Consider the following 22,468-nt stretch of genomic DNA (forward strand, 5'->3'; position numbering starts at 1 on the left):
AAGATTTTCTGCTGTTTTCTTCCAAAAGTTTTATAGGTTTAGCTCTGACATATGGGTTTCTGATGTATTTTAGGACCTTTTTTTTAAGTAGGCTGTGTTACACGTTTAAGATGTAAGTAACGACTCCTTTTTTGTTTATATGTTCTAGGCAGCACAGCAAGGAGGTTTCAGTAATAATATATGTCCCTTCAGCATTACCCTGCTGCTCTCGGTAGCAAGAATACAAAGGTTTGAGGAGCAGGTATTTATTTATTAATGACTTTTTGGTTCCTTCTGTTGTTGATAAGAAGTTCAAGAGCCTGTGTTGTTGTTTTTTATTATCCTTTCCTAAACAATTCCACCTCAATCCTGCCAGCAGCAAATTCCTCTATAAGACATGTAGGGCCCTAGCCAGTATGGCTTAGTGGATAGAGCGTCGACCCTTGGACGGAAGGGTCCTAGGTTCGATTCCAGTCAAGGGCGTGTACCTCAGTTTCAGCCTTGATCCCAGGGCTTTGTGCAGGAGGCACCAGTTGATGTGTGCGTAAACGGGCAGTTGGACATCCCTCTCACAATCCAGGAGTGCTGGTTCCTAACTGCTCGCCTGCCTTCCTGCCTGATTGCCCCTCACCGCTTCTGCCTGCCAGCATGATCATCCCCTAACCGCTCCCCTGCTAGCCTGATTAATACCTAACTGCTCCCCTGCTGGTCCGAATGCCCCTAACTGCCCTCCCCTGCCAGCCCGGTCGCCCCTAACTGTCCTCCCCTGCAGGCCTGGTTGTCCCCAACTGCCCTCCCCTGCTGGCCCAGTCACCTTTAACTGCCCTCCTTTGCCAGCCTGGTCGCCCCTAACTGCCCTTCCCTGCAGGCCTACCCCCTCGCCCCAAATGCCCTTCCCTGCAATTCTGGTCACCCCCAACTGCCCTCTGCTTGCCTGGTCACCCCTAACTGCCCTCTCCTGCAGGCCTGGTTGCCCCCAAATGCCCTCCCCTACTAGCCTGATTGCCCACAATTGCCCTCCCTTGCAGACCTGGTTTTTCTCAACTTCCCTCCCCTGTTGGCCATCTCTGACCACATGGGAGTGACTTACCTTGCGTGTTGCAGTGATGTTCAATTTGCATAATACCTCTTTATTATATGGAATATAGGATTAGCTTTCCAAGACATTGTCCCTGATCAAGTTGAAATAACAGTGAATAGGTTATTTTCAAGGATGAAAGGATAAAATTCTTTGCCCTTTTTTTCTCACGTGTTCTCTACTCGTGGGAAGGCCTGTCTCTTAAATTCCCACTGAAAGTCATAATTTTTATGTCATACTCATCTAGCGAAACAGTCGTCATGGGGATATGAGTAGAACAGCAAGTGGGAACTATGACAAGGTTATGACTCTCCGGCAGGGAACATCATTTTTTGCTTCATTTTTCCTATTTCTTTCATTATATCAGGTGTTTGACCTTTTAAAGGCTTCCGTTTTTAAAAGCTTTAAGGATCTCCAGCTTCTCCAAGGCTCCAAATTTCTTCAGAATCTAGTCCCTCATCCGTCCTGTGTTTCAACCATGATCTTGGAAGTGGTGAAGAACAGGTGAGCTCCTGAGCCAGACCTTAGTAGGTTCCTAAGTTGTTTGGTGTGAGAAAATGTGTGGTGCCCGTACCCATGGCCCGTCAGAGAAAACTGCTGGTTGTGTAAGTTCCTTTTTAACTTTTTTTTTTTTTTAACACATTTTATTGATTTTTACAGAGAGGAAGGGAGTGGGATAGAAAGCTAGAAACTTCGATGAGAGAGAAACATCCATCAGCTGCCTCCTGCACACCTCCCAATGGGGATGTGCCCGCAACCAAGGTCCATGCCTTTGACCGGACTTGAACCTGGGACCTTTCAGTCCGTAGGCCAACGCTCTACCCACTGAGCCAAACTGGCTAAGGTCATGTTGTTATATTCTTACAAGAAGCCTGGTGCACAAATTAGCAATCAGGACCGAAGGGGCCATCTTGCCCAGTCCCAATTCGGAGGCCATCCGGCGGAAGGTTAGTTGTCCTGGAGGAGGGACCATGGAGGTTGGCTGGCTGTGGGAGTGCACTGAGCATCTGCCCCCTGGTGGTCAGTGTGTGTCATAGTGACCGGTTGTTCAGTCGCTTAGGTTTTTATATATTGTATATATAGATTTCTCTAAGGACATTCTTTAAACTCTTAAAATCTCCCATGTCTTCCAACATTAGTTCTTTTCCCTCACTCTATTCAGTGAGTTTGGTGCTTCTTTTTCGAGGCTTTTTTCTCCTGTATTTGGTGATTATTGCTTGTCCCCTGACTGGTTCTGGTGTTCCCTGTTAGTTGGGAGATCGCACCCAATAGCACAGTCTAGCTCTGATCTGATAGCGGGAGATGTGCTGAGGGCTGCTCACACACGTCAGCTCAGGGCTGTCTGGTCCTGGCTCACTCCTCGGCATAAAGCAGGGACATAGCGGGTCTTGGAGAAGCAGGTGGAGGAGGATGCTATGTTCCCATAAGGATGATTGAGGCCGAAACCGGTTTGGCTCAGTGGTGGAGCGTCGGTCTGTGGACTGAAAGGTCCTGGGTTCGATTCCAGTGAGGGGCATGTACGTTGGTTGTGGGCACATCCCCAGTAGGGGGATGTTTCTCTCTCATTGACGTTTCTAGCTCACTCTCTCTCCCTTCCTCTCTGTAAAAATCAATAAAATACATATTTTTTTAAATTAAAAAAAAAAGGATGCATGAGAAGAAACGGTTCAAGTGAAGACTGTTGGCTATCGTGATGGATCGAGTTTGGGGACCACCATGGCAACGAAGGTAAAGGGAAGGTGTCTCACTCCGCTCTTCCTTCTAACTGAGCCTTGTCTTCTTGCAGCGTCCATAGCTGGGATCATGTCATCCAGGGCCTGGTGCAGTTTGGTTTCATTTTAATGGATTCGTACGGGCCAAAGAAGATGGGTGATGGAACAGCTATTGAAACCAGCCCCGGTCTTTCCAGAACACCAAACCAGCATGCGTGTAAGCTGGGCGGTGACATCCTGCTGGAAACTTTTAAGGTAAGACTCCAGTGTGACAGCTACTTCCTAGTTTCATTAAACGGTATCGTAAGTGGGGCATGACGTTTGCCTGGAGTTCGGAGGACAGGAAGTTTGAGTTTGGGGACTAGATTGGGGTAGTAATTGAAACATTACAGCTCATGTTTGATGGAATACTTCCTTTCTCGTCTTTTATTGGTATGAGTTTTTCGTTCAATTTTTTATTCATTCTGATAATTTCTTTTTTTAAATAAATCTTTGTTGTTGAAAATATTACATATGGCCCATTTTCTCCCCATTTTACCCCCTCCAGCCCGTCCCCACCTCTGATAATTTTTTAGAAGTATGAATATATGGCCCTAGCCAGCTTGGCTCAGTGGATAGAGCATCAGCCTGCGGGCTGAAGGGTCCCGGGTTCAATTCCCAGTCAAGGGCACCTGCCCCATATGGGCTCCAACTCCAGTAGCGGGCGTGCAGGCAACAGTCGATCAATGATTTTCTCTCATCATTGATGTTTCACTCTCTCTCTCCCTCTCCCTTCCTCTCTGAAATCAATAAAAATATATTTTTTAAAATGTGCATAATGTCAGCAGTGTGGATGGCTGCATGTGATGGATACCCAAGTGCAGGCATTCCTGTCTGATGTTGAACTGTACATGTAGCAACATTTTCATTGCAGGTTCATTTTCATTGTAGCAATCCTTCTGTAGATTCCTAAACAGGGTTGTTTGAGGGTGGGATTGAGGGGTCCTGTCTTTCAAGTGATTCTCATTTCTGTCTTTGAAATAAACACTGAAGTTTATCCATGTCCAAACTGTCCTTCATTTTGCCTAGCCTAACATGCATGGATGCAATTGTAAGCTGAAAGTCACCAAGGAGTATTTTATTGGTTCTTCTGTTCTTTTAGATCCATGAGCTGATCAGACAGGAAATCCTGGAGCAGGTTTTCAACAGAGTTGTTACCAGAGCATCCTCTCCCATCAGCCATTTCTTAGGTATGGAACTTGGGATATTGTCATTTCAGTGTCATAAATTTTTTTGTTTGTTTTTAATATATATTTTATTGAGTTTTTTAACAGAGAGGAAAGGAGAGGGATAGAGAGCTAGAAACATCGATGAGAGAGGAACATCGATCAGCTGCCTCCTGCATACCCTCTACTGGGGATGTGCCCACAACCAAGGTACATGCCCTTGACCGGAATCGAACCTGGGACCTTTCAGTCCAAAGGCTGACGCTCTATCTACTGAGCCAAACCAGTTTTGGCATCAGTGTCATAATGTTTTGATCGTGGAAGAAAAAAAATGATAAAAAGAAATTAACAACTCTGGCCGGTGTCGGCCTGGGGACCCAAGAATCCCCAGTCCGGTCAAGGGCGCGTACCTCCATTGCAGACTCCTCCCCAGCCCAGGCCCTGGTTAGGGTGTCTGTGGGAGGCATCCAGTCTCTGCGTTTCTCTCACATCAATGTTTCTCTCCCTCTCTCTCCCACACACTATATTTGACTTGAGAAAGGAAACAAACGCATTGCCATTCCTTTCCCCGTTCTAGTTTTCCTTTTATTTGAAACAGCCTTAGTTATTTGAGTCAACTCATGATGGATTCTGTTTTTCCAGAGCTGCTCTCCAACATCATCACATACTCGCCCTTGGTTCTTCAGAGCTGTTCTTCTAAAGTCACAGAGAGTTTTGACTATTTGTCCTTTCTGCCCCTTCAGACGGTGCAGGGGCTGCTGAAGGCGGTGCAGGTGAGTCTCCCCCAGGATCAGAAGTAGGAGTTGTTCAACGTGTTTCTTTATAAATATGCTAGCGACCCGGTGCACAAAATTCATGCACGGGATGGGGGGTAGTCTCTCAGCCTGGCCTGCACCCTCTCCAATTTGGGACCCCCTGTCGCAATCTGGAACCACTGGCTCCTAACCACTCACCTGCCTACCTGCTTGTTTGCCCCTAACCACCCTACCTATCAGCCTGCTCACCCCCAACTGCCCCTTCCTGCCAGCCTGATCGCACCCAACTGGCCTCCCCCTCCTGGCCTGATCACCCCTAACCGCCTCTGCCTCTGTCCCACAACCATGCCTTTGTGCGGAAGGTCTCTCAGTCTGATTAGCATAGTACCCTATTATTAGTGTAGATATATGTCTAAGAAATGCGATTTCTCCTGATTCTAAAACATTAAACTTAATATTAAAAGGGCAGGAGCCCCAGCCTACCTGGTTTAGCTCAATGAATAGAGCATCGGCCTGTGGACCGAAAGGTCCCAGGTTCGATTTGGGTCAAGGCCACATGCCTGGGTTGTGGACTCGATGCCCAGTAGGGCTGTGCAGGAGGCAGCCAATCAATGATTTTCAGTCATCATGATGTTTCTATTTTCCTCTCTGAAATCAATAAAAATATATTTTAAAAAGAGGGAGGCAAAAACCCCAAGCTCTAGACTGTTCTCCAAGTTTACCTGTCTTCAAACACTACTCTCTGGCCTTTGACTCACTTTCAAGTTAGTAAAGAAATGGAAAGCTCTAACAAAATTGCTAATTGAGGACAATAGAGTTAAAGGGTAGATCCAGTGAAATATTTCAATTACAGTGTTGTCCTTATTACTAAGTGGGACATACATTGAAAAATGTGTAAAAGTGCCTTAGAGCCCAGCTGGTGTGGCTCAGTAGTTGAGCATCAACCTATGAACCAGGAGGTCACAGTTCGATTCCTAGTCAGGGCACATGCCCGGGTTGTGGGCTCGATCCCGGTAGGGGGCGAGCAGGAGGCAGCTGATCCATGATTCTCTCTCATCATTGATGTTTCTATCTCTTCCTCTCCTTCTCTGAAATCAGTACAAACATAAAAAAAATAAAATAAAAAAATAAAAATGCCTTAGAAAAGCCAAACAGTAGCAGCCTTGGGTAGCGAGGAGCTAAGGCCAGTAAGCCAGCTGGTTCTGGTTTTACCCTCCCCTGCTTCCTCTTGCAGCCTCTTCTCAAAGTGAGCATGTCCATGAGAGACTCCCTGATACTGGTCCTTCGGAAAGCTATGTTTGCCAGGTACGTAGCGTCCCACCTGACGGTACTTGCGGCCAGCTCTGCCGACTCCTCGTGCACCTGGTCACAGGCGTGCGAACGCCTCACCCAGCCGAACACGTTCACCAAACGGCATTGTGCGCAGTGCCTCACCTCCCCGAGTCTCCGGAGCAGTGCTGTGAAGTGCGGGTTACTGCAACTCCCGTTTCACAGACCAGGAGACCGAGGCTGAGAGAAGTCCGAGACCTTCCGGGTCCAATAGGGGTTGGTGTTGGAGCCCGGATCCGAGCTTGTGATGCGGGTACCCTGCTGGGCTCTAGAACAGCCCTGCAGATGAGGGTCCCGTGCCGGCTGGCAACAGCTCTGAAGGGGAAAACACCTTCATTAAGAAGTAAATATTGCCGAAACTGGTGTGGCTCAGTGGATAGACCGTCGGTCTGCGGACTGAAAGGTCCCGGGTTCGATTTCGGTCAAGGGCATGTACATTAGTTGCGGGCACATCCCCAGTAGAGGGTGTGCAAGAGGCAGCTGGTCGATGTTCCTCTCTCATCGACGTTTCTAGCTCTATCTCTCTCCCTTCCTCTCTGTAAAAAATCAATAAAATATATTTTAAAAAAATAGTAAATATTAGCAGGCTGGCGTGACTCAGTGGTTGAGCGTCAATCTATGAACCAGGAGGTCATGGTTTAATTCCCGGTCAGGGCACATGCCCGGGTTGCGGGCTCGATCCCCAGTGTGAGATGTGCAGGAGGCAGCTGATCAATGACTCTCTCTCGTCATTGATGTCTGTATCTGTTTCCCTCTCCCTTCCTCTGATATCAATTAAAAAAATGTAATAAAAAATTTAATCTTATTTTAGTGAACATCAGAATTGTTCATGGATCAGCTGCCCCCTGCACGCCCCACACTGGGGATGGAGCCCGCAACCCAGGCCTGTGCCCTGACTGGGATTCGAACCGTGACCTCCTGGTTCATAGGTCAATGCTCAACCACTTGAGCCACGCCGGCCGAAGTAACTGGATTTTTTTTTTACCCGGAAGCCTATTGCTGTGAAGTTAATACTGTCTGTTCCTTGCTTCTCTGTCTGTCCCTGAGCTAGACAGCTCGATGCCCGGAAGTCGGCGGTGGCCGGATTTTTGCTGCTCCTGAAGAACTTCAAGGTCTTGGGTAGCCTGTCGTCCTCCCAGTGCAGCCAGGCCATCGGCGTCAGCCAGGTGAGGGCCCGGCCGGCATGGGCGAACAGAGTTGTAACTGCTGAATTTATCCTGCACGTCCGATAAGGGGCATCGTTGTCATGTGCATTTCTAAACTAAAAACTACCTCTGCCCCTCCCAGGATTTGGTGGGAGCAAAAAGCTAGATTCTTGTAGCTGCTGAAGACACTTAAACAAGTCTTGTAGGGCCGAAACCAGTTTAGCTCAGTGGATAGAGCATCGGCCTGCAGACTGAAAGGTCCCGGGTTCGATTCCGGTCAAGGGCATGTACCTTGGTCATGGGCACATCCCCGGTAGGGGGTGTGCAAGAGGCAGCTGATGGATGATTCTCTCTCATCGATGTTTCTAACTCTCTATCCCTCTCTCTTCCTCTCTGTGAAAAATCAATAAAATATATTTTTTTAAAATAAAATAAAACAAAAAAAGTCTTGTAGGCCTTTAAGTAAACCAGGTGGATTGTGAGCCACTGGATTCCCGGGGAGGAGCTAACCTGTGCCTTCCTGAGCAGGTCCACGTGGATGTCCACAGTCGGTACAATGCAGTGGCCAACGAGGCCTTTTGCCTGGAGATCATGGACAGTTTGAGAAGGTGCCTGGGCCAGCAGGCGGACGTTCGGCTCATGCTCTATGAGGTAACTCCGCAGAGCGGGAGGAATGTCTCATCCCAAAGCTCACCATCTTTCTTATGTTTTTAACGAATCATGTACTTACTGTTGAATTATTGGGAGTACAGTTGAGACAGTAGCTTAAATTTTCTGAATTGTTTCTCTAGCAAATAGTATATTCGTCTTTTTCAAAGAACTGAGAATAGGATAAAGAAAGATAATGTTGCCCTGGCCGGTTTGGCTCAGTGGATAGAGCTTCGGCTTGCGGACTGAGGGGTCCCGGGTTCGATTCCGGTCAGGCGCTTGCCTGGGTTGCAGGCTCGATCCCCAGAAAAGGGCGTGCAGGAGGCAGCCGATCAATGATTCTCTCTCATCGTTGATGTTTCTGTCTCTTCCCCCTCCCTTCCCTCTGAAATCAATAAAAATATATATATTTTTAAAAAGATAGTGTTACTTTAAAGTTATGGTTGTCCGAATCACTGGTACCTCTGTTAGAGAGTTTATTTGTTCTCTGTTTGATTCCTCTCAGGGGTTCTATGATGTCCTTCGAAGAAACTCTCAGCTGGCTAATTCGATCATGCAGACTCTGCTGTCACAGGTAAAAAGCATCTATGGCCACAGAAAACAGATAACGGGGCGTTGAGTGGCGATTAACATTTTCCAGACTTTTCACAATGTGAAGTAATTCCCTAATAGTCACTGGCACATCGACTGGGGTGTGTGATGCTATCTTGATGGCTTATTTACTTACTCGTTTTTAAAATATATTTATATTGATTTCAGGGAGGAAGGGAGAGGGAGAAAGAGATAGAAACGATGATGATGATAGAAAATAATCCATCAGCTGCCTCCTGCACGCCCCACGCTGGGGATCGAGCCTGCAGCCCAGGCCCGGTGCCCAGACTAGGAATGTTGCTGCATTCTCCTTTGGACATTTGGACGTGGGTCTGAGAAGGTGCTGCACACTTGACCCATTTAAAGTGAAAAGCACCCGGGACCGGTGTGGCTCAGTGGATAGAGCGTCGGCCTGCGGACTGAAGGGTCCTGGGTTCGATTCCGGTCAAGGGCATGCTCCTTGGTTGCGGGCACATCCCCAGTAGGGAGTGTGCAGGAGGCAGCTGATGGATGTCTCTCTCTCATCGCTGTTTCTAACTCTCTTTCCCCTTACCCTTCCTCTCTGTAAAACATCAATAAAATATATATTTTAAAATACAAATAAAAAAAGCAGAGTGAGAAGCAGCGCTGAGCGCGGGGTGTCTGTTCCTTGCCGTCTGCAGCTGAAGCAGTTTTACGAGGCCCAGGCGGACGTGCTGCCTCCCCTGAAGTTAGAAGCTTGTATTCTGACCCGAGGGGACCAGATCTCGCTCCAGGAGCCACTGGTGAGACTGCTGTTCTTCCTGTAACTTGTTTTCACTGTTAAGATACTAACCCTGCTGATGGTCGGAAAGAGGCACCTTCCCCCCTGAAGCTGTCTGCTCCTCCCAGCGAACTCTTAGCTCTGGACGCTCCTGCTTCTCTTTTCTGACCCGTCAGCGCCTGTGTCTGTCGGTAAGCTGTCGGTGTCAGCACCCACCGCTTCCCGCAGGAGCACGTGGTCTCCATCTGTGGCCCTTGGGCTGTAATATTAAATGAATGTGCGTTATGGATGGGGCGGGAGGGAGGCCGGGAGCGGAGGAGCGCCGGGCAGCTGCTTCATTCGTCTGGAGGGCGCGTGTGATCCAGGCCAAGCTGTCATCGGCGCGCTGGGGGCCCTTCGGGGGAGCTGGGCCAGGTTGTCCGTCTGTTCTTGCTTTCTAGCCTCAGAGATTCAGGGAAGCGAAGAGAAAACGGAAACTCCACCCCGTTTGGAGCTCATGGGCACATTACGGTCACGTTCTGCCTTTGTGCACGGACCTTCTCTGCCAGGCAGTGTCCTCGGCATCGGAGATGCTGTGTTGGTCTCCCAGGGATCCCTTCAGTACAAACCCCCGCCTTTATATATTCATTTAACATTTTATTTATTTATTTTAAATTAATTTCTTTATTGATGAAGGTATCACATATTTGTCCTCAACTCTCCATTCCAATCCCCCACTTCCCCCCACTCATGTCCCCACCCCCCTATTGTCCATGACCACTGGTTAGGCTCATATGTGTGCACAGACGTCCTTTGGCGGATCTCTCCCTTTTATCCCCACCCTCCCTCTGAGCTCCGACAGTCTGACCCACGGCTCCTTATCTCTGGGTCTGTTCTTGTTCATCCGTCCATGGACAGATGCATGAGATCATGTCCTACTGGAAATACACTTATAAGAATCAAAAATGAGACAAGCAATAATGGTTATGCTGAGAGGAATCAGAGCTTCTTTCTGGGCCACCAGATTTGAGACCCAATTTCAATGTCAAACAGTTCCTTATGTGTACATGTCAGCCATGATATTTCAGTTCTGGATGGTGGGCGAATGGTCCCCCGCCTTCAGAATAGCCGGAGAGGATCTAGCTGCCCAGCTTGGCTGGCTCCCTGGTGTTTGTACTGGAGCAGAGGGAGCGCCCGCCGGTACCTTGTGAGGGGCCAGCTTCTGAGGCAGCCAGTTCCTTCGGGGAAGGAAGGTCGGGAACCCAGGCTTCTGCTAGTCGGTTTTCTGCAGTGTTGTTCGTTCGGATCCGCATAACCTGTGCCACTAGTGAACAGCTTACTTGAGCCTTCTAGCCAAGAATTCGTTGTTGGTTATCTCTGAACACTCAGGAATATTTCATTCTCGTTTCTTCTGCAGGACCATCTGCTCTGCTGTATTCAGCACTGCTTGGCCTGGTATAAGAGTAAAGTGATGCCCGCTCAGCAGGGAGGAGAGGAGGGGGAGGAGGAGGAGGAAGGATTCTACCAAGAGTTAGACGACATGCTAGAGTCTCTCACCAACAGAATGATCAAGAGCGAACTAGAGGACTTTGAACTGGTAATTGCTAAATCTGTTGTTTATTATTTACTAGCGGCCCAGTGCATGAAATGCTTGCACTGGGTAGCGTCCCTAGGCCTGGCCAGTGATCAGGGTCCATTGGGGCCTTTTTTCGTTGCCAGCGCCCCCTGGTGGTCAGCACTTGTCATGGGGACACTTTGCATATTAGCCTTTTATATATAGAGATAATCAATTTTTACAAATCGGTTTTGAGAGAGGGAGAAACATGGATGTGAGACAGAAACATGGACCAGTTGCCTCCCATATGCAATCGGACCAGGGATCGAACACGCACCTCGGTTATGTTCCCTAACTGGGAATCGAACCCACAGCCCTTCAGTGTATGGGACTACGGTGTATTGAACAATGGAAGTTTCTGGGTGCCTGTTAGTTCTTCTCTTGTGTCTTTCAGGATAAATCAGCAGATTTTTCCCAGAGCACTGGTAACGGCATCAAAAATAACATCTGTGCTTCTCTCGTGATGGGAGTTTGTGAGGTTCTGATGGAATATAATTTCTCCATCAGCAATTTCAGGTAAGGTGTTGCGGTGACTCTAATTGCAGTTTGCCTAATTCTCCGTTTTATGGGGGAGGAGGGGCGGATTGTCTTTTTCTTTTTAAGTTTAACAGTATGCTAGGTACTGAACATACCAGAGACACTACAGTGTATCTCTCTCTTTTTTTAAATGTGTTTTCACTGATTTTGAGAAAGAGGGGAAGGGAAAGGGATGGAGAGATAGAAACTTTGATGATAGAGAAACATCCTTGATGGACTTCCCTGGGGATTGAGCCCGAACCCTAGGCATGTGCCCCGACTGGAAATTGAACCAGTGACTCTTTTTTTTAAATTTTTATATTTTATTGATTTTTCACAGAGAGGAAGGGAGAAGGATAGAGAGTTTGAAACATCGATGAGAGAGAATCATTGATCAGCTGCCTCCTGCATGCCCCCTACTGGGGATGTGCCTGCAACCAAGATACGTGCCCTTGACCGGAATCGAACCCGGGACCCTTGAGTCCGCAGACTGATGCTCTAGCCACTGAGCCACACCGGTATTGGCGAACCAGTGACTCTTGGTTTATGGGTTGACGCTCAACCCCTGAGCAATACTGGCTGGGCCATGACAACATCTCTTGTATAGACATCTCGCTGAATCCCAGGCACTGTTTCCTAGGTAACGCCCAAGCTTATGACGGACAGGCAGGCAAACGTCGTGCCTCTAGCATAAGGTGACCAGATGTTCCAAAAATCGGGACTTTTTTAAAACGCAGCGGGATGCGGGACAAATTGTTAAAAATCAGGACATCTGGTCACCTTACTCTAGCAGGCTTTAAATCAGAATTCCTGGACCCCTGCCCTGACTGGTTTGGCTCAGTGGATAGAGCGTCAGCCTGAGGGCTGAAAGGTCCCAGGTTCGATTCCGGTCAGGGGCATGTACCTTGGTTGCGGGCACATCCCCGGCGGGGGGCGTGCAGGAGGCAGCTGATCAGTGTTTCTCTCTGATCGATGTTTCTCACTCTCTATCCCTTGTATAAAAAGTCAATAAAACATATTAAAAAAATGAATAACCCCTCCTGGGTATTGCCTGCTCCAAATACGGGAGGAAACCATAGCCAGCAGGTCGCATGCCTGGGAGTCCCCTGGTGGTAAGGGGTCATTCCCACATGACCCTGGTTGGAATAGAGCATCCCGGGAAGGGCCGTGGTCCCCACACGCGACCGGAAGCCACAGCCCCTGACGCTGTCCTCGGTGGCCTGCTCCCCCTTGTCCGCAGCAAGAACAAGTTCGAGGACATCCTGAGCTTGTTTACATGTTACAAGAAGCTCTCCGACATCCTCGCCGAGAAAGCTGGCAAAGGCAAAGCCAAAGCGGCCGGCAGAGCCGGCGACAGCTTGTTGTCCATGAAGTTCGTGTCCGAGCTGCTCACCGCGCTCTTCAGGTGAGGCCCTGGCGGGCTGGGCGGTGGTGGCGCTGGGACGGCCTTCCCCTCCGGGCGGGAGTCACGGTTCTTTTTTCTTTTTTAAAAATATTTTATTGATTTTTCACAGAGAGGAAGGGAGAGGGATAGAGGGCTAGAAACATCGATGACAGAGATACATCGACCAGCTGCCTCCTGCACACCCCCTACTGGGGAGGTGCCCGCAGCCAAGGTACATGCCCTTGACCGGAATCTAACCCGGGACCTTTCAGTCCTCAGGCCAATGCTCTATCCACTGAGCCACACCGGTTTCGGCCGGAGTCATGATTCTTACTGTGCGTGTGTGTTTCTGAGTCCTACGAGAATTGATTGAACCCCAGGAGGGGATTGTGAGCAACTCGGATTTATAGCCAGCCTGTCAGTAGCCAAAACCGGTTTGGCTCAGTGGATAGACTGTTGGCCTGGGAACCGAAAGGTCCCAGGTTCGATTCCGGTCAAAGGCATGTACCTTGGTTGCGGGCACATCCCCGTTAGGGGGGTGTGCAAGAGGCAGCTGATGGATGATTCTCTCTTATTTTCTAACTTTCTATCTCTCTCTCTTCCTCTCTGTAAAAAAAAAAAATCAATAAAATATATTTTAAAAAGAAAAGAAAAGAAGAACAGACAGCAGCCTGGGCTCAGCATTAGCATTCCAAGCTGGAGGGGGTCATTGGAAACGTTGATCTGTAGCCCATTGGTCTCTGAGAACCTCTGAGAGGAACTCTGTTACCTGGAGTGGCAGCTGGTGTCTGAAGGGGGTGGCGGGCAGTCCTGTAGGACCAGACCCCCAGCCTGCGGCAGCCGATGCACTCCGCAGCCGATAGTGCGAGAACGGGCCGCTGGGACACCCAGAGTGCGTGCGTCCTCCGGAGCTTGCTGGCTGCTGCCACACCGGGCAGTCCCCAGAAAGCAGGAGTGACCTCCTTTCCCCCCTCCCTCCCTCCAGGGACAGCACCCAGAGCCACCAGGAGAGCCTGTCCGTGCTGAGGGCCAGCACCGAGTTCCTGCGCTACGCGGTGGGCGTGGCTCTGCGCAAGGTGCAGCAGCTGAAGGAGACGGGGCACGTGAGCGGCCCCGACGGGCAGAACCCGGACAAGGTCTTCCAGAGCCTCTGCGACATCGCCCGGTAAGGCACGCGCCCTCGCCTCGGGGACCTGTCCCCCTGGGCAGGCGTCTCCGGGAGCGGGGATTAGAATAACTGAAACGGCCAGGCCGGTGCGGCTCAGCAGATAGAGCGTCGGCCTGCGGACTGAAAGGTCCCGGGTTCGATTCCGGTCAAGGGCATGTACCTTGGCTGCGGGCACATCCCCAGTAGGGGGTGTGCAGGAGGCAGCTGATTGATGATTATTTCTTATTGATGTTTTTAACTCTATCTCCCTCTCTTCCTCTCTGTAAAAAATCAATTAAAAAAAAAATATATATATATATATTTATATTTATATTTATATTTAGAATAACTAAAACAAGTCTGAGGTAAAAGAACAAAGTGGACTCACACCCCCTGATTTTAAGTCTTTATTGATTCCAGAGAGGAAGGGCGAGGGAGAGAAAGGTAGGAATATCAATGATGAGAGAGAATCATTGATTGGCTGCACGCGCACGTGACCCCCCACCCCCACCCCCATTGGGTATCCAGCCCACAGCCTGGGCAGGTGCCCTGACCGGAAATCAAATTGTGAGCTACTGGTGCATAGGTCAGTGCTCAGCCACTGAGCCACACCACCTGGGCTCAAGTCTTATGAAGCTGCCGTATTTAAGATAGTGTGGCCGAAACCGGTGTGGCTCAGTGGATAGAGCGTCGCCCTGCAGACTGAAAGGTCCCGGGTTCAATTCCGGTCAAGGGCATGTACCTTGGTTACAGGCACATCCCCAGTAGAGGGTGTGCAGGAGGCAGCTGATCGATGTTTCTCTCTCATCGATGTTTCTAACCCTCTCTCCCTATCCCTTCCTCTCTGTAGAAAAATCAATAAAAAATATTGAAGAAAAAAAAAAAAAGTAAATGAAGTCTCTGTTCCCCTTCAGGGTCCTGCTCTGGAGATACACGTCCATCCCGACGTCGGTGGAGGAGCCGAGCCGGAAGGAGAAGGGGAGGAGCATCTCGCTGCTGTGCCTGGAGGGCCTGCAGCGCGTCCTTGGCGCCGTGTCCCTCTTCTTCCAGCCCCGCGTGCCCCAGTTCCTCCGCGCGCTCGGTGCGCACCCCCGCGGGACGCGAGGCGTGGTCTGGGTCCTCTTCCTCTTTTTTAAATACGTTTTTACTGGTTTTAGGGAGGGGGAGAGAGCTAGAAACATCACTGATGAGAGAGGATCATGGATCGGCTGCCTCCTGCACGCCCCGCACTGGGGATCGATCCCGCAACCCGGGCCTGGGCCCGGACCGGGAATCGAACCGTGACCTCCAGGTTCATAGGTCAGCGCCCAGCCACTGAGCCACGCTGGCCGGGCTGGGTTCTCTCTCTCCTCTCTCTTAACCTGACCCCGTGATTCTATCTGTTAACCTGTCATCTGAGCTCAGTCCCAACGTTCCCAGGAAGTGACATGTAGTGGGCACAGAATTGGCATGGACTGCTCTGTGCTTACCCACAGACGGGGGCTGGAACGTGGGACGTGGTGTGAAGAAATTGCAAAATATTAAGAATATATTTATTTATTTAATATAAAACATCGACCAGGTGCCTCTTGCACACCCCCTACTGGGGATGTGCCCGCAACCAAGGTGCATGCCCTTGACCGGAATCGAACCCAGGACCCTTCAGTCCATAGGCTGACGCTCTGTCCACTGAGCCAAACCGGTTACGGCTAAGAATATATTTAAATCTGCCTGTAGGATGTGTGGCTTTCTAACCGTTTAGCTACTAAAAGGCTCAAAGAGCGTGGTTCGTTTCAAGGAAGATAGAGTTCTCTCCCTTCCCTAGATGTCCCAGATAACGAGGAGGCAGAGGGGGAAGTCACCGTCACCCAGAGGGCAGCCTTCCAGATCCGCCAGTTCCAGGTGAGCCTCGGGGGAGCCGCTGGGCTTGCCTGGGCCTCGCACAGGGGCTGCCGGCAGGGCTGGCCGTGGGGGCCAGCGCCGGTGAGCAGGCAAGAAGGGCTGTTGTCTGGATCATCATCCAGACGCGGACATCACTCTTAGAGAGGACGCAACTCATAGAAAGGATGCTGGTGTGTGTGTGCTGAGCCAGCCCGCCTGCCGGAGTCACTGCCCCCGGAGTCACTGTGAGTTCACACACAGCACACACTCACACACACACACACACACCACACATACACACCACACACACACACTCACACACAAAGACACATACACACCACACACACACACACACACACACACACACCACACACACACACCACACATACACACACACCGCACATACACACCACACACACACTCACACACACACACACACTCACACACACACCACACATACACACCACACACACACACTCACACACACACACACACACACACATACCACACATACACACACACACACACACACACATACACACACTCACAAACACCACACACACATACACACGGCCAGGAGCCTGTTAAGTGTAGTTTGTCTTTGTTTTGTGTCCCTGGCGTAATTGGGTTTGTCCAATTTCATAAAGGCTACACAGTGTCTAACCATCTGATTAGTTGTCATACTCTCAGGATAACTTTTTTTTTTTTTTAAGGAGTGTTTTTTTTATTTTATTGATTTTATACGGAGAGGAAGAGAGAGGGATAGAGAGTTAAAAACATCGATGAGAGAGAATCATGGAGCAGCTGCCTCCTGCATGCCCCGCACTGGGGATGTGCCCACAGCCAAAGTACATGCCCTTGATCGGAATCGAACCTGGGACCCTTCAGTCCACAGGCCGACGCTCTATCCACTGAGCCAAACGGGCTTCGGCTCAGGATAACTTTAGTTTTGCTCTGCGCCAGGTTCTGTCCCAGGGGCTGGCAGCTACAGTAGGGAGGAGGGAGACAGAGCCCTCCCCAGGGTGCTCACCTGGCAGTGGGGAGCTGTACACCGCCCGGGATGGGGTGCACAGTCCTTCCTGATGGACAGGGGGAGGGACTCTCACATCGATGGTGGGAAACGGTAGGAAAGGAGCTATTCCATCGAGTTGATCTTCTGATTTGTCCTCGGAATCCCTGTTGGCCCGGCCTTGGAGCCTCTGACGTGTCTGCTGACGTGTCCGCGTACTTTCCCTCCTCAGAGGTCCTTGCTGAATCTGCTCAGCAGCCCGGAGGAGGAGTTCAACAGCAAGGAAGCCCTGCTCCTCGTCAGCGTCCTCGCCAGCCTGGCCAGGCTGCTGGAGCCCACCTCCCCCCAGGTACGGCCCTCGTCCAGCCCCACCTCATCCCACACGGGCAGGGCGCCGCGTCTTCAAAGAACATAGCTAGCCCTGGCCGGTGTGGCTCAGTGGATAGAGCGTCAGCCTGCAGACTGAAGGGTCCCAGGTTCGATTCCGGTCAGGAAGCATGCCTGGGTTGCGGGCTCCATCCCCAGTGTGGAGCGTGCAGGAGGCAGCCGATCCATGATTCTCTCTCATCATTGATGTTTCTCTCTCCCCCTCTCTGCTGTCTCATCTCTCCACTCGCCAATGTCCTTGGGGATGTCAGGGCCGGGGGTACGGGGAGGAAGGGAGGAACTCCAGGCCTGGACGTGGTTGAGGGGCGGGGGCGGCTGGGGTTCCAGGACATTCCCTTAATGAGGCACAGACTGTGGGAATTAAGTTGTGTGCCAGCTTACAAGAGAAGTCTCAGTGATCCTCATTCGGGCTTATTCTCGTGCTGTTCCAGTTAGATGGTCCCGTAGGTCCGGCCCCGTGTGCTGGCAGGTGGTTAGACGTGGGGAGGTCAAGGGCTGTTGTCGATGCGTCTCGCGGCCGTTTCTCTTAACACTGAGTGGTCTCTAGTTTGTGCAGATGTTGTCCTGGACCGCCAAGATCTGCAAGGAGAACAGCCGGGGTGAGTCTCCTGCGGCGTTTTCTTCCTGTCAGCCTTTACGTAACCGTCACCGAACAGCGCTGACGCACCAGGCAGAAGGGCCCCTGGGAGAAGGAGACACGGCGCCCGGGGTCAGGGGAGGAGAGCGGTGGGACCCCTTTCATCTGCTCGGGGGCACTGAGTGTCGACACAAGAGTACTGTCTGTACGACCCCCTGAAGATCAAGGTCAAAGCCAGACAAAACTAGCCCTAACCGGTGTGGCTCAGTGGATAGAGCGTCAGCCTGCGGATTCAAGGGTCCCAGGATCAATTCCGGTCAAGGGCATGTGCCTTGGTTGCAGGCACATCTCCAGTAGGGGGTGTGCAGGAGGCGGCTGATCGATGATTCACTCTCATCGATGCTTCTCACTCTCTATCCCTCTCTGTTCCTCTCTGTGAAAAATCGGTAAAAAATATATTATAAAAAAAAAGACAAAACTGAACTTATAGTGACTTAACGTCCTGTATCCTGTGGCCATGGCTATCCTGTTTGGCTGCCGGGGTCAGGGAGGCAGGTTCGTTGCTGGACGATCAACACAGAGGGTTCCTGGGTGCGGGTCACCAGCGGTCGGGGTGACCGGTCTTGGAACTGTGTCCCTCCTTCGGGCGCGTGGAGGTCAGTGCACGCTTGTGGGCGAGCTGCCTTGTCCAGGGGACAGCTCGGGGGTTGTGCCAGGACATGGCGAGCTACGCGTTCTGGCCGGGCACCCCGTGCCCTGGAGCATGACGGGGTTATAACTCCGCGTCCGGTTTCCTCTCCTCCTGCCCAGAGGACGCCTCGTTCTGCAAGGGCCTGATGAACTTGCTCTTCAGCCTGCACGTCGCGCACAAGAGCCCCGTCTCCCTTCTGCGGGACCTGTCCCAGGACATCCACGGCCACCTCGGGGACATCGACGAGGTAGAGGGGCAGCCTTCGGCCCAGCACAGGCGAGGGGCGGGGGCCGGGGCGCAGGGCACAGCCCGAGCCGTTAACAGCTCGCTTCTCTCTGGCCCCCCAGGACGTGGAGGTGGAGAAAACAAACCACTATGCGGTGGTGAACTTGAGAACAGCGGCCCCTACCGTCTGTGTGAGTCCGGACCCCGAGCCAGGGACGCAGCCCTGTCCCCCTCCTTCCCATTGCACGTCCCCCGAGGAGTGACTGACAGCGACTTACGTCCCGCAGCCTGTGGCCGCGGCTGTTCTGTTTGGTTAAGAACAGGCTTCCCTTCCTTTCCCAGCTGCTGGTTCTGAGTCAGGCGGAGAAGGTTCTGGAAGAAGTGGACTGGCTGATCACCAGGCTTAAGGGACAAGTGAGCCAAGAAACCGAATCAGGTGAGACAAACCATTCAGGGCCGGGAGCCGGGCGGAAAGCAGCGCCCACCAGGGTGCAGCCCGGACCACGCGGGAGCTGTGTGTGTGAGCGAGGTCTCGCGTGGCTGCACCACGGCTCCTGACAGCGGTGGTCCCTTCCCTGTGCGTGGCGAGTCACTGCTCATTTCCCCTGCAGACCTGCTAGTTAACGGTGTCTATCTCTGAGTCTCCTTCGCTTTAACTAGCAAGGACGGACGGCCAGCCCTGACTGGTTTGGCTCAGTGGATAGAGCGTCGGCCTGCAGACTGAAAGGTCCCGGGTTCGATTCCGGTCAAGGGCATGTACCTTGGTTGCGGGCACATCCCCAATAGGGAGTGTGCAAGAGGCAGCTGATCGATGATTCTCTCTTATTGATGTTTCTAACTCTCTATCCCTCTCCCTTCCTGTCTGTAAAAAAATCAATAAAATATATTTCTAAAAACGAATGGCCAGCTGGGTTTGAACGCGCCATTTCCTCTCCCTTCAGAAGAGGCGTCTTCCCAGGCAGCCCCCCCGAGCCACCCCGCCGAGAAGGCCGTCATCATGCAGCTGGGCACGCTGCTCACCTTCTTCCACGAGCTGGTGCAGACCGCCCTGCCCTCGGGCAGCTGCGTGGACACCTTGCTGAAGGACCTGTGCAAGATGTACACCATCCTCACCGCGCTCGTCAAATACGTGAGTGTCTGGGCAGGGACCGGGCCCGCCACCACTGTCCCCAACGGCCCGGAGACTACACTAAACCTGAGAATCTTTCGTTAGTATCTCCAGGTGTGTCGGAGCGCCAGAGGAATCCCAAAGATCATGGAGAAGCTGGTGAGCTAGGAAGGCCTCTCTCGGGAGTGGGGGGAGCTATTTTATTCCTGCGCTTACGTCTGCCTCCTCTCCCTTTGCTGCAGGTGAAGCTGTCGGGTTCCCACTTGACCCCTGTGTGCTATTCCTTCATCTCTTACGTGCAGGTAAGTGGCTCAGAGGCCGCCATAGGCGAGCGCCCGGGGAGAGGGCTTCCCGGGGCCTGCGTGGTCACCTGAGTGTACGTACAGTTTCTTACCACAAGCCCGAGGTGCCTTGGAGACCAAGCCAAGGCCTGAGATCTCTGCAGCAAGGAGAAGGCATCTGATTGGGTGAGACACACCCAGTAGGCTTGCATTTAGAGCAGGGAAGGAGCGAGCGCTGGGCTCAGCGACTTGGTTTATTTCCGGAGGATTCCGATCCCTTGGGCCTGCGAGTCACGTAGCAACTTGGGGACTGGGGACTGAAAGGTCCCGGGTTCGATTCCGGTCAAGGGCATGTACCTTGGTTGCGGGCACATCCCCAGTGGGAGGTGTGCAGGAGGCAGCTGATCGATGATTCTCTCTCATCGATGTTTCTAACACTATCCCTCTCTCTTTCTCTCTGTAAAAAATCAATAAAAATATATTAACCTGTTAACTGAGCGGGACCTATAAATACGTCAAACATAAACAATATCGGGAACAGGTAGGACGTATGAATACATCCCGGAAATACATGTTGTGCCCTGAGAGGGATGGTATATATTTTTTGTAATCTTTATAATTGTTTGTAAAATTTATATTTTTTTAATTCCATGTTTCCATTTTTTTGTTGGTGGTATTTTCTATTTTTTTGTAATTTTGTATTTTCCTTTGTGCTTTATATATAAATAAACGAAAAAGTTTATATATAATTTATTTTAATTAAGTATAAATAAATAAAAATAATAATATGAAATTACATCCTCCGGGCATGACGTACTGACACATCCTAGTGAAAGAGTACGCGCCCATTACAGGTTGCGTAATTAAAAAGGGAACTCCCCGATTAACAGGTTAAAAAAAAAATTAAAAAAAAATTGCAAAGCTCCCAGCAGTAGAGTGAGGGCTGCAGGTGTCACGTGTTTCCCCTCTTCCACACCAGCTGCATAGCGCCTCAGCCACTCGGTGCCCTCGGGGTCCCCGTGCCCAGCTGTCCGGGCAGACGGCCGGCTGGTGCTGAGAGTAAGGGGATGGTTTCCGTTCCAGAACAAGAGGAGCCGGAGCCCGCAGTGCCCCGGAGGGAGGAAGAAGAAGCAGCAGCAGCAGCCCACTGCTGCCGGGGCCGTGGCCATGGTAAGCCGCGGCGCCCTCGCTCCCGTGGCTGCTGGCGGAGGCGTCACAGGGACGGGACCGCGCAGGTCTCCGGGGACAGAGTGGCTCGCGGTCCCCTGGAGCTGGGATGGGAGTGGAGACTGGGAGGCGCCTGCTGAGGGGGTGAGGATGCTCAAGTACTTACTCCTAAGGGGTGACGGACGGCTGCACAGTCGGAACGTGCTCACGCACAGTGGGACCGCAGCGTGGGAAGGGCTGACTGTGTGGTATGTGAGCTGTGTCTCCGTGCCGTTACAGAGCCGCGTGCGGCTGCTCCCCGGCTGACGGATTTTATCGGTCCTCCTGCTTTATTCAGGAAGCGCAGGAAATGTCGAGCCCTGGCTTTGAAAGTAGAAATAGCTTGCGGCGCGCTCTGGGGGGGATCCTTTGAGGAAAAGTGGGTGAGAGCTGAAGGCGCCGCTCCTGCCTCGGGGGCAGGGAGGCAGGACCTGCTGGGCTTTAGATCTGGAGACACACACGCACACACACACACTGGACAGAGTGATTCCACCTTTAGGATGCTGTCTGTCACTAACGACCGATAAATGGGTTTTAGTACGTTTACACTGCAGACTACTACGCAGACTTGAAAAAATGAAACACTGCTGCCAAGATAGTATTTTTAAAAAAGAAAAATGACGAGAAGTGCCCTCATTTGGGGGTGGAGGGGTGTACTATATATTATAGAAGCATATGTATATCCATAAAAAACGACTGGAATGATCTGTAAGCTATAATGCCAACGGGGAGCTTAATCTCAGTAGTGAAAATTAATGTGCAGTCTAGAAAGAAGTAGAGCCAGTGCAGACTTTGTTTTTGTTTTTGTTTTTAAATATATTTTTATTAATTTTTAACAGAGAGGAAGAGAGCGATAGAGAGCCAGAAACATCGTTTAGAGAGAGAGATCAATCAGCTGCCTCCTGCATATCCCCTACTGGGGATGTGCCTATAACCAAGGTACATGCCCTTGATCAGAATCGAACCTGGGACCCTTCTGTCCGCAGGCCAATGCTCTATCCACTGAGCCAAACCGGTTTTGGCGCCAGTGCAGTCTTAATATCGAGTCAGCCTTAGCTGGTTTGGCTCAGTGGGTAGTGTTGGCCTGTAGACTGAAGGGTCCCAGGTTCGATTCCAGCCAAGGGCACAGGCCTGAGTTGCGGGCTCCATCCCCAGTGGGGGTTGTGCAGGAGGCAGCCGATCCATGATTCTCTCTCCTCATTGATGTTTCTGTCTCCCTCTCCCTTCCTCTGAAATCAGAAGAGGGGCAACCACAACCACAGTTCTCCCGATGGCCCTCCCCTGGCCAGCCTCTCGGTA

General features: G+C 51.2%; 1 protein-coding gene across 4 annotated transcripts in view; it reads left to right on the plus strand.

Moving 5' to 3' along the window:
• Positions 1–22,468, plus strand: part of FANCI (FA complementation group I) — a 34,658-nt gene that overhangs the window by 9,876 nt on the left and 2,314 nt on the right. For 3 of the 4 annotated variants that reach the window (XM_045572028.1, XM_045572031.1, XM_045572029.1), the window contains exons 11-35: positions 149–241; positions 1,425–1,561; positions 2,844–3,024; positions 3,911–3,998; positions 4,617–4,747; positions 5,964–6,034; positions 7,110–7,224; positions 7,732–7,854; positions 8,357–8,425; positions 9,105–9,206; positions 10,581–10,760; positions 11,173–11,294; positions 12,535–12,699; positions 13,664–13,843; positions 14,740–14,906; positions 15,630–15,706; positions 16,927–17,043; positions 17,629–17,680; positions 18,469–18,596; positions 18,697–18,765; positions 18,917–19,010; positions 19,516–19,703; positions 19,788–19,841; positions 19,925–19,984; positions 21,047–21,133. In XM_045572028.1, coding sequence (XP_045427984.1) covers positions 149–241; positions 1,425–1,561; positions 2,844–3,024; positions 3,911–3,998; positions 4,617–4,747; positions 5,964–6,034; positions 7,110–7,224; positions 7,732–7,854; positions 8,357–8,425; positions 9,105–9,206; positions 10,581–10,760; positions 11,173–11,294; positions 12,535–12,699; positions 13,664–13,843; positions 14,740–14,906; positions 15,630–15,706; positions 16,927–17,043; positions 17,629–17,680; positions 18,469–18,596; positions 18,697–18,765; positions 18,917–19,010; positions 19,516–19,703; positions 19,788–19,841; positions 19,925–19,984; positions 21,047–21,133 — 2,850 coding nt within the window. The remainder of the gene's footprint in view (positions 1–148; positions 242–1,424; positions 1,562–2,843; positions 3,025–3,910; positions 3,999–4,616; positions 4,748–5,963; positions 6,035–7,109; positions 7,225–7,731; positions 7,855–8,356; positions 8,426–9,104; positions 9,207–10,580; positions 10,761–11,172; positions 11,295–12,534; positions 12,700–13,663; positions 13,844–14,739; positions 14,907–15,629; positions 15,707–16,926; positions 17,044–17,628; positions 17,681–18,468; positions 18,597–18,696; positions 18,766–18,916; positions 19,011–19,515; positions 19,704–19,787; positions 19,842–19,924; positions 19,985–21,046; positions 21,134–22,468) is intronic. The other variant, XM_045572030.1, reaches the window with a different exon arrangement.

Source organism: Pipistrellus kuhlii, unplaced genomic scaffold (genome assembly GCF_014108245.1).
Source record: "Pipistrellus kuhlii isolate mPipKuh1 unplaced genomic scaffold, mPipKuh1.p scaffold_m20_p_42, whole genome shotgun sequence".
Classification (NCBI taxonomy): Eukaryota; Metazoa; Chordata; class Mammalia; order Chiroptera; family Vespertilionidae; genus Pipistrellus; species Pipistrellus kuhlii.